Source organism: Hordeum vulgare, chromosome 7H (genome assembly GCF_904849725.1).
Source record: "Hordeum vulgare subsp. vulgare chromosome 7H, MorexV3_pseudomolecules_assembly, whole genome shotgun sequence".
NCBI lineage: Eukaryota > Viridiplantae > Streptophyta > Magnoliopsida > Poales > Poaceae > Hordeum > Hordeum vulgare.
In genome coordinates, this window is record NC_058524.1 from 398,871,191 (window position 1) to 398,882,675 (window position 11,485).

Sequence of the window (11,485 nt, forward strand, 5' to 3'; positions counted from 1 at the left end):
AGTCGCGCCCGCGCAAGGTAATGGACCGGAATTCGGCGGACCATTCACACGCATGTCGCACGTAAGCGCCGACCGGCCCGACCAGACGAGGCGAGCGCGCATGTGGTTTTTTTCTTTCTCTTCTCAAAAATTCACTATATAAAAAGGTCCAACTCTTCCTCGACTAACGGTACGAGACTAAACTTTAACACCATCACATCACCATTTGCCATTTTACTCATGGGCTCATTTAAGATTTCAGAATTTTGTAGATGAACCAAGCCCATTAAATTCTAACACTTTCGGTTCCATTACTTGAAATCTTGAATGAAACATGATGAAAGATTCAATTCAATACAACTAAAATCTGATTTCAACATAATGGGAAAAAAGAACAAGTTACATTTTACACCTCAATGCAGGGGCACTGCAAAACAAAAGGTATGAGGAGTGGACGAGGCTTTAGTTAGATGGTTTTTATTTGGGTAAATTGCAGAGCACTTCCTAATCATTTTGGTATTGAATCAGATAGGACTAAATCGTGCATTTTAGGATCACAAGTACAACACGTGTGTGACTCCACCAAAAATGCCCTTATGTTTGGCAATTTAACCCAAAAATTCATAGGGTATATCAATATAACCATGCAAAGGTTGGTGATTGGTATATGACACATTCCTAGTTCCCTACAAGTCAAAAATATGTAAATTATTCACCTAAAAAAATGTAAAGTATTGACACAAAAAATTCAAAAGAAAGGTGATAAATATAATGGAAAGGGTTTGTAGAACTAAATGGTACTCCCTCTGTTCACAATATAAAAAAGTTTTTAATACTAGCATAATGTTAAAAACACTCTTATATTATACTCCCTCCGTTCCTAAATATAAAACTTTTAAAAGATTTCATTATAAATTACAGAAGATGTATATAGATATATCTTAGAGTGTAGATTCATTTATTTTGTTTCGTATGTAGACGATAATAAAACTTTAAAAAGAATATATTTAGGAACGGAGGGAGTACAACGGAGGAAGTACTACCTAATGTCGTAGGACAAATATCCCTCTTGTTTATAGATTTATGAAAAGTAAAACCAAGAGCGGTGGTCTTGTCTCGCGTTAGCTGGAAAGGTGGAGGTGCCATGGACGTGTAAGCAAGAAATTCACAGGAGACAGGGACCGAAAAGTACTATAGAATTTAGCAAAGGAGATCTTGTAAGAACATGGAGACTTGGTAGCCAAGCAGCTAGGTTACATCTTCTAAAAAGCAATTGAGTAGAATTTGACTAGTGAATGAATCCCTGTCTAACAAATAACAACCACCGCTGTTTACTGAATCTACACAAGATCACAGAAAAAGGTGCATGGTGGAACGGTCTCGATTACAATAAGCATAGACGTAAGTTAATTAGCAGTTTTCGCTGCTTAACACAGTACAAATACCAGCATTTATATACATACGTCCTACGAACGTATGTACATACTCTATCCTATGAACAGATTAAACCGATACATCATTTTGAGATTAAAAATTGACGCAGTTGTCACAAACACCTTCATAATTTACGAAATGTCTTCTCCCACTGTATACATATCATCAAAAAATATAAAATAAATTCAAAAAAATGTAAGCATTGATGTTAAGTCCAGGACTTAAACCCTGATGGTCTAAGATTTCATTATAATGCTTATCATTCAATCATAGATTGATTTGTAAGTCAATTAGCAGTTTAACATCCGTTTTACTAAAGTGGATGAAATTCTAACCATGTGTTAGCAACCCCAAATCAACATGCGGCTGCTCTCGTAGTCGTATTAATTTGTGCTTAGATCGTAAACCTTAGGCATCTCTAACGCTCATCAAATCATCGATGTATGCCTTGACCTGATATATTTTACTTTTCACTAATACGTAAAATTTACGTATTTTTTTATTGATAAAATAAAATAAAACAAATACATAAAAGAATACATCACAAGGCACGAACGCAAACATGAAAACACTTGACATGGTATCAAAGCAAAGACAAGCGGCCCGAACAGCGGAGAAACCACAGCTAAACCCACCAAGCCTCGACCTGATATGTCTAATGTGTATTTTCAGTTTTTCCATATATTATTAGTTCAAACACTCAGGTTTCCTACAATCAAAACTCACTGAAAATATTGCATAGCGGTTTCGGCAGGGCATGGCCTACTTTAAGCAAATGTTAAGATCAAATTAGTTGCGTGTTTGAAATTATGTCAAAATCTAAGACGTATTGTAGCTGAGAATCAGGACTGATAATGACTTGGTGATGTGAGCGATCCTGATCATCGTAACAAACGAAGTTTCCGCGTTGACGCCTACTTGGCTCGCGCCGCTGCCCGCTATAAAAGGCTAGTTGTGAGCTCATCGCTTCCGATCGCCTCTTCTTCCTCCTGGCTTTCGTATCTTGGACGTACGTACCCGACTTACTGTATGCCGCTCCGCTGGCATCGACACCACTTTTGCCTTGCATGACCTCCATCGCAGCGCCGCCAACATCGCTGCACCGCCCGGCGGTGAGCGCCACACACGCATCCAGAGCGTCCGTCGCGGCGCCGAGCAACAGAGTGCACCTTGGTAACCTCGAGCACCTCTTCCGAAACCGCGGTGCCGTCGAGAGCAGTGGGACCGCCGCGGCGCCTGTCCAGCCGGCACGGAGGAGGCAGCAGGCGCCGCTGCTGCGGCTACCGTCCTTCTTCAAGCGAGCCAAGGGCGACTTCGCCGTGGCCAAGGAGGAGCAGGTGGACTTGTCGCCGCGCTTGTTCCAGCCCGTGCCGCCCGACGGGCCGTCACCGCGTGGGGACATCGCAGCGGCGTGGCGGCGGCTGCACGGAGAAGACGGCTGGCGCGGCCTGCTTGACCCGCTGCACCCGGACCTCCGCCGCGAGATCGTCCGCTACGGGGAGTTCGTCGACGCCGCGTACGGCGCGTTCCTTTCCCAGCCCGATGCCGTGCCGGGCGACGGCACCGGCGCCGTGCACGTCCCGCTCCAGGACGCGGCCTACCGCGTAACGGCGCCACTGTTCGCGACCTCGTCCGTGGGCTTCCCGGCCTGGCTCGCGCTTGCCGCGCCGTGTGCCGCACAGCGCACGAGCCTCGTCGGGTACGTGGCTGTGTGCGACAGCCCCGCCGAGGTCCGACGTATGGGCCGGCGCGACATCGTCATCGCGCTCCGTGGCACCTGCACGGTCCTTGAGTGGGCAGAGAACTTCCGCGCCGGCCTCGTCCCGGCAACCGAAGCGGTAGACGCCGCAGCTTCGCCGGTCTCCGCCTCCGACCCAAAGGTGGAGTGCGGGTTCCGGAACCTTTACAAGACAGCCGGCGACGGTTCGCCGAGCTTGTCAGAGATGGTCGTCACCGAAGTGCGCAGACTTCTCAAAAAGTATGAGGGAGAGGAGGTGAGCATCACGGTGACGGGCCATAGCCTGGGGGCGGCGCTGGCGGTGCTGATCGCAGACGAGCTCGCGGGCCACGGCGGCGCACCGACGCCCGTGGCGGTGTTTTCGTTCGGCGGGCCGAGGGTGGGGAACCACGCGTTCGCGGAGCGCGTGGAGGCCCGGGGCGCGCGAGTGCTCCGCGTGGTGAACGCGCACGACGTCGTGCCGCAGCTCCCGCCGCGCCCCGGCGGCCGGTGGTACGCTGACGTCGGCCGCGAGCTCCGCCTTGACAGCCGCGCGTCCCCGTACCTCCGCCCCGACGCCGACGCCGCCTGCTGCCACGACCTGGAGGCGTACATCCACCTCGTGGACGGCTTCCTCAGTTCGCACTGCCCCTTTCGCGCCAACGCCAAGCGCAGCATTCTGCGGCTGCTCAAGAACCAGGGTGGCAACGTCAAGCAGCTCTACATCAGCAAGGCCATGGACATGCGCGTCCGGCTCGACGCCGGTGGCAGCGTTGACATGCCTGGCTCGCCGCTCGGTCGTCTCGGTGCGCCGCCGAGCACCGTGCTTGAGTGCGTGCACTGAGGACGACGACGACGACGGACCGGCGCGAAATGTCGGCGGCGCCGTCTTTGGTCTCTTGTTCAGGGCGGGTAAAGGCAGTAGACTTTTGATATTCTTTTACGTAGAATATATCCGGTCCTCAAGTTTTACCAAGTAAAGATGATGATAATGATGATGTGTTGCTTTGATCAGCAGACACAGAATCGGTGTGGTACATCAAGTCACAAGAAGACTTGTGCAGCTCAAGATTTATTGATTTATTGGTATTTATGTACAGTACTGCAAAAACTGTAGTGTCGTCTTGTCTACGCGTGAAAGGGCGACCCGTTGGAGATCCCGCTGTCAGGGAATGGATAATATGTTCTTTCTTTTTGCACGGTGAATGTATAATATGTTCCTGCAAACTTGTCAATACATATTTTTGTGATAAAACATTACTAGTATGTAGCATTTGTCCTATACGATTTCATATTTGTGGGATAATTCATAATTGTGTAAAACTTGTCTGTTACGCTATTTTTATGATACCTTAAATGTCATTCACATTTGTTGAGCAGCTAGCATTGTAGCCCCTGCAAATACAAGGACATCATCTTCTTTTTTTTTGCGACGAAAGGACATCATCTTCTGCCAAACATTTTATGTGTCACAAAAGTATCACGCCTCCCTTTTTAGACCCCGCAACGACGAGGGGAAAACCCGCGAATACGCGGGTTGGGGCCGAGATTTTGCCGCGCCCCGTAAAAATATTTGCGGAGCGGGGCGGGATGCAGGGTCTGATGGGCAGGTTTTTCGGCCCCGACCCGCATTTTGGCGGTTATTTTCCGGGTCGGGACAGGATGCGGGGTCTGCTAGAGTTGCTCTAAGTGTCATCATGCCACGAGAGTCATCCTATTTTTCTTTGGTGATGTTGTATCTTTTCTAACGGGTTATATTGTGAGGCCGTGTAATGCACTATAAATTCTTTTTCTTTTTTAATTAATGAATGAGGCAGATTTTTTACCTTGGTTTTAAAAAAAGAGTATACAATATCGATTTTGGACTTATGAAACCCACCTCTTGGTCGGTCCATTAGCCTCTTCATTGCAAAACATTCTTAGGCTGTCCAAAAATTTATATACTAGTATTATGCATATGTTGATCTAACAATTTATGTTAGATTTAGACACAATATGCATGAAAATGTAAAAGTATGCGATCAGTTCGGGAGTTTTGATCATATTATCTTTGCTAGCAGTGAGGAGGATATGACAGGCATAATCTTTTTAGGTATCGTTACGTAGCCGATTGTGGTATGCTAATGAAGACCTCGTCCGCCAAATAAATGAAATTTTAAATTCTAATATACCTATATGTTTATGCGTCATATTGTGCTTTTCTTTTATAATGCTATAATAGATAGATAGTGAACTATTTCCTGAATAAACTATATAATCATACATAGTGAAAATTTCAAGTATGAATTTTCTTAAAATGATACTTCCTCCGTCGGGCGTATAGCATTCGCGTAGTTTTAGGTTGTTAATTTAACTACTTAAATATGTATTATATGTAATAAATAATATATCATTAGATTCATGCTGGGATGTAGTTTCTGAATATGTAATTTTTATCGTATATAATATATATTTAGCTAGTTAAATAGACAATCAAGTATAAATTTTCTTAAAATGATACTCCCCCTCCGTCGGCGTATAAGGCATGCGCGTAGTTCTAGATTGTTAATTTAACTATTTAAATATGTAGTATATGTAATAAATAATATACCATTCATGCTGGAATGTAGTTTCTGAATATGTAATTTTTATCGTATATAATATATATTTAGCTAGTTAAATTGACAACCTAAAACTACGCGCATATCCTATAAACTTGGACGGATGTAGTAATAGAATACATAAGCAATGCACAAAATTTAGGTGGTTGAGACTTGCTCCCTGAGTTCCTAAATATAAGACCTTTTAAAGATTTCACTACAAAATATATGCGGATGTATGTATTCATATTTTAGAGTGTAGATTTACTCATTTTACTCTATATTTAGTCTGTAGTAAAAAAATTAAAAGGTCTTATATTTAGAAACAGAGGGAGTATATTGCTATTTGGCAACTGAAAATAGCACTACCATTTCTCGGTACATTGAATGCTGAGAAAAAAAATACTTTCTTTCTAATTTTGCTGATAACAAGAATCATTTGATTTTCCTTTGATGTTTTACTAAGATCTCTTTACCCATTTATGTTCTTTCGGGTAATATGCACCAAGGACATTTTGGATTCTGCAATGGGACACACGCTAGAGGGGAGAAAACATATGAATTGTATGGTAGGTGTAATATTTTGTCGAATTTCTTGCTAGCCACAAGATGCATTACTAATGGCTTGTCTATTTCTCCCCTTTGTCATGTTATCAACTATTCCCTTTGTATCACAATATTTGTTGTTCTTCTCCTGAACAACAAGTATTTAGGAACAGAGGAAGTACTTCCTCCATTCCTAAATATAAGTCTTTTAAGAGATTTCACTAGTGGTCTATATACGAAACAAAATAAGTGAATCTATACTCTAAAATGTGTCTATATACATCCGTATGTAGTTTATTAGTGAAACCTCTAGAAAGACTTATATTTAGGAACGGAGGGTGTAGATGATACCCCGCATGCTGCTGCGGGAATTGGTTGCAATCTATTTTAATGATATTTGATTGTGTGAAATATAAATATTTAGATTCATAACACGTAAACCAAAATTAAAAATACTCCTAGAACACATTATATTTGATTATGTATATATAGTTGTTGCCAATCCTCGAATTTTACATGTCTTCACAGAAATAGGGTTATTACAAAATCAAGGGAGAAATTAAGTAGAGTACTTGACTACATGACCCCACCTAATTACCCGCCTCCAATGAGAGACCGGAGACGGCATCAAACGTGTATTGCTGTTTTTTTTTTGTTTTTTGCGGGAGAACGTGTATTGCTGTTGCTAGCTGTAATCAGAGTAACCCGCAAAAAAAAAACTATATTTTTTCTAAAACAAAAAAAAAACTGTAATTAGAGTAAGTTCATACGTACGTTGGGTTGTTCCTATATATAGCTTTGCGTCATGCATGCCGTCATGCAAAGTACGTAAGTTCACTGACTAATCGTATTACTTCTGGTATGAAACATTCCGTGTTGCCCCAAATATTGTTTAGCAAGTTTGACAGGGAAGTACGTAGTAGCTGTTGTGTGCCGTTTCTGTTGGGCACTACCAGTACCAGTTGCGGGCAAATTTTGCCATTGACTTGTATCAGCCGGTCAAGCTCTTGGGTCGAGTTTAAATATCGGGCTTGACTTGATGTATGCTCAGATTCAGAGTCTGGAGTTCTTAGCTGACCTAGATGTACTATGAGTCTTGCCTTTCTTTTTAAACCTTGAAGTATAAATAAATAGTCTGCCCTTTTTTCCTTTTTTTGGGAATAAGTCTGGTCAAAACATAATCAATTTTAGGTCTTTTTTTTCTCTTGCCGTGGAGTATTATTGATTGAGAAGTACTTTCTTCGTCTCAAAATAAGTATTTTAACCTTAGTATAAATTTATATTAGAGCTAGTATAAAGTTGAGACAGTTATTTTAAGACACGGAGAGTATATGCAGCATCGACCTACGTTACGCGGTGGTGCAGTGCACGTATGAAACTGTTGCTCTCACGTTGACCTACTCCAGTGACTCGACCGGAGAAATGCTGCATGCAAATCGATGCTGCTTCTAGCTAGCGCATCAGTTCACTTTGGAAAAATTAATAGTGGTGCTGCTAGACTCGAGTATGAATTGTGGACTGAAAATTGCGACGAATGCACGAACGGTATCTTTCGAAATTCCAATGAAGATATACTTTTGGCTTTCGCTCGTGGGGTGGGGACAAGGAATTTGTGCATGTTCGGCTGATGATCCAGTGCATGCATGCATGCCGTTACAAGTGTAACATGCAAATTAATGAAAAACAGCTCGACGTATAGGCGTTAGGTGCCCATTTGATATGCAGATGACGTCGATCGTAGTAGGAGAGAACATTTTCCGTTTCCTGCTTACTTTTCAGATCAAAGGAAGGTTCATGGCAGCCAGGCACAGATAATATTCTCAAGACAAGAAGAAGAACCAGCAGCAGCAGAAGAGGAGATGTACTAGCTCATGACTGATCATCCAACGTTGAGTCAAGCAAGCTCCGAGATCGAATCATATCACAAGATAAACCCTCCAAAAAAACATTCGCAGATAATCCTGCATTTTGCTCCTAATTAACTGTCCTGCTCGCCGTCGTTGTGTCCCAAAGTGAGACACGGAGTTGAACTCCAGAACACTTGGTCTCCTAGGGAAAAGTAGGAGAAAAAAACCTGAAAAATATCGAAAAGTCAGAGGTGCGAGATATACTCAACTACGTACCTGGAGAGTCCACAGTTGCCAGCTCGATAGGAAGGGGAGTCAAGTTTCCCTGTTCGAACTGCAAGCCCTGCGAAGTTTCCCACGCAGAAAAACAGCCAGCAGCTACATCCAAAGTTGTTCAATTTTGGATGTAATCTTTGTTTGACAAAAGATGGATTTATTGTTTTAAAATAAAGCATCAAGATGATACAAAATAAAATGAGCACACACCCATATTTTCGATGTTATTTATAGTCAACAATGTAACATGTCAAGAAGATGATTGTACTTTGAACCACTTTGTACAGACAGTTCTTAGAAAGAGGCGCTTGACCGGCCTTAAACTGAGGCCCTTGCACCTCCAGAAAACAATAGTTCAACAAAGCAAAAAAGAAAAGAAAAAGAGTACAAGTCCGTAAGCGATAACGCGGCTACACAGCATTGAAAGGCCGAGATAATGCGTCGACGGCCAGCCGGACGTCTTAGAGAGTTCTACGAAGCTCAACAAGTTTTGCCCCAAGTCTTAAGGCGAGACCCTCCACGAGCCCCCGATCTCCTGCCTGAGCCAACAGCTTCCACATCTGCAATAAAGAGACCATTTTGTATAGAAGATCAGTCGGATGTCGAATAAAGAATCCCTTAATCAGAGCTTTGTTTCTTGTGGTCCACGGGGCCCGGGCCAGTGCGCCTTAGCCAATCCAAGCCACCCGCCGATCTCTCCTAGTCGTGGCCAAGGCCAATCTATAGAATGAGGAGAACCCACTTGAATTCCAAGTAGACCCAGTCACCTCGCAGATAGCGCTCCAAACGAAACGAGCCATCGAACATCGAAAGAGAATATGATCACAATCCTCGGGATCCTGGCACCAGACACACTTGCCATCACCTTGTCCATGACATTTAAGAACTTGGTCCCCAGTAGGGATCCGCTGTAACACCCCGATTCTCGTAATGTTTGAGAAAAAGTTTTCCAAATATGAGGGCGAGAAAATTTCGTTTATTTTATTGATTGCAAAAGATTAAATTGTGTATTTATGATTTGGATGATTTAATTTAAACTAATGCGAACCTAAATTAAAATTTAGGTTTATTTTTTTGATCGTGCTTTATTTCTCTTCTTCGGTATATTACTTTGTGTGCCTTTGCCTTTTCTTGTTTTTCTAAGTTCATTGGAGTTTTATTAAGATTTATTTATTTTCTAGATTTCCATAAAAAATCTTCAGTTTTATTTTTCTTTCTGTCAAAACTCTCGACAGAATTTCCGAGTCCTTCCTACCTCTTCCTTTTCTCATTATGTCTATTTCTTTCGCCTAACCAAATTGTACCAAGCTCATTTTTTTCCTTTGCTCTGCCACCTTGCCACTTGTCTGGCCGAACTAGCCCAGTACAAGGAAGCCAATGTCTCTTCTTCCTCTCGTCACAGTTTCTTCTCTCGTTCCTGGCTAAAGGAGAGAAAGAGCCACCACGTCCATTCACCTTGCCTCCTTTAATTCCCCTCCCTCTCTCTCTCTCTCTGCCTATTTTGCTCCACTTTTTATCTCCCAGCACCCCAAGCGCTTCTCCTTCCTCACGCCTTCACCCAATTCACCTACATGCGTACATGAAGCTTAAACGTACATCCCTCCCATAACTCGCATCGATCTTAAGAGTTTCACAACCTGTGAGTATATATATGTGCGCCCCGAGCTCCTCTTCCATTCCCGCAGCAACCCCTGACATCTTCCTTTCCCTGTTCTCCCAAGAGCTCTTCCCGAAACAATGGTGATCCATGCACGCCATTGTTCGTTCCTAGCGGCTTGGCGCATCTGGACGCAAACCCTTGCGCCCGGAGCTTCTCCGTCACGTCGTGAATCCATTCAGGAAAAAAAGAACGTGTTCGGTTCACTTCACACGAAGAATTTCGCATGTACGTCTACACTGTTCAGCGAGTTCGTCGTATCTATTAATGGCGCTCGGTGAGCCTCTATCAAATTTCTTTTGTACGCTTACTCGACATTATCCGATGTATCCCGTAGACATCATGTTTCAACCTATCACAGTCATTGGCCGTGCGCAACCAAAACCAAGTCCAGTAGAAGGCATTAGTTTGTGTCTTTATTTTCTGTCCCTTGGATGACTTTGTGGCCAACATATGAAATGGTTGTTTAGGCCATAGGAACTTGACGGTTGAGTTGGATTGTCATGTTCATGTTCATATGTAGGTTGTATTGTGTATTTAGTATAGTTTTTTTTGTTAAAATCAAAGTGGGTTATCTTTGTCCCATTAGCTTTTGTGATAATATATTATTTATATATATGTGATATCATGGTTAGGAGTCATCTTGTATTATATCATAATTTTAAGAGTATCTTATATTTCACTCGATGGATTTGAGTGTACATTTAAATTATTCAGAATAGTTTTTTAGTTTTTCATCTAGATAATTGCGTGCATCATGTAGTAGTATTATATGTCCGTGTACTAGTTCTTGTGAAATATTTTCATGTGTAGATGTTGATTCAGTGTAACGGATTATCAATGTTCATACATGCTTGATGGGTGTTATTATTTTAATTAATTTGGATGATCGTTAGAATAATCTTATTATTACTATTTTGGTAATGCTTGAGACTTATTGTATGTGTGCGTATAAATTTTAGTAAATGTTTGCCATGTTTATAATTCTTCAGATTTGTTTTAGGTATTGCTTGATTTATTTGTGCAATATTTCATGTTTGATTATATTGTTTAGCATGAAGATACTTAGATGTGTTATATATATCTTTGTCAAGAATGTCTATCACATGGATGTTGAATAGTTTTGATGTGACGTCATGTTCTAGATTGATGTTTATTTTAATTGTGCGACATATAATTTTTGTTGTATGCTTGGTGTAATAAAATGACATTTTAACTTAGAACATGGTCATGCTTGACATGAGTTGCTTGTTGTAGGACTATTATTAGCATTTAGATTACGTGTCACAGCTCGGTTAATGCCACTTTCATAATTTCCTAAGTTGTGTGACACGTCATTGTATTGTGCGATATTTCACTAATAATGTTTGAGTGCTTGTACCTTATTTGGAGAATGATTTTTAGAAAAGATTGCATGGTTGGTTCCCTTATGCCATGTTTTAATATGTAT

The 11,485-nt window shown here is 42.1% G+C and overlaps 1 protein-coding gene across 1 annotated transcript; it reads left to right on the plus strand.

Annotated features, from left to right (window-relative positions):
* The first annotated feature begins 2,118 nt into the window (after positions 1-2,118).
* On the plus strand, positions 2,119-4,492 carry LOC123411879 (phospholipase A1-Ibeta2, chloroplastic-like). Its single transcript, XM_045104835.1, has 2 exons — positions 2,119-4,042; positions 4,149-4,492. The coding sequence occupies exon 1, from the start codon at positions 2,481-2,483 to the stop codon at positions 3,972-3,974; it is 1,494 nt and encodes a 497-aa protein (XP_044960770.1). The 5' UTR covers positions 2,119-2,480; the 3' UTR covers positions 3,975-4,042; positions 4,149-4,492.
* Positions 4,493-11,485: the final 6,993 nt, after the last annotated feature.

Bases quoted from the DNA above. Each gene is read 5' to 3' on its own strand.
- LOC123411879 (XM_045104835.1), top strand. From the start codon at position 2,481: ATGACCTCCATCGCAGCGCCGCCAACATCGCTGCACCGCCCGGCGGTG.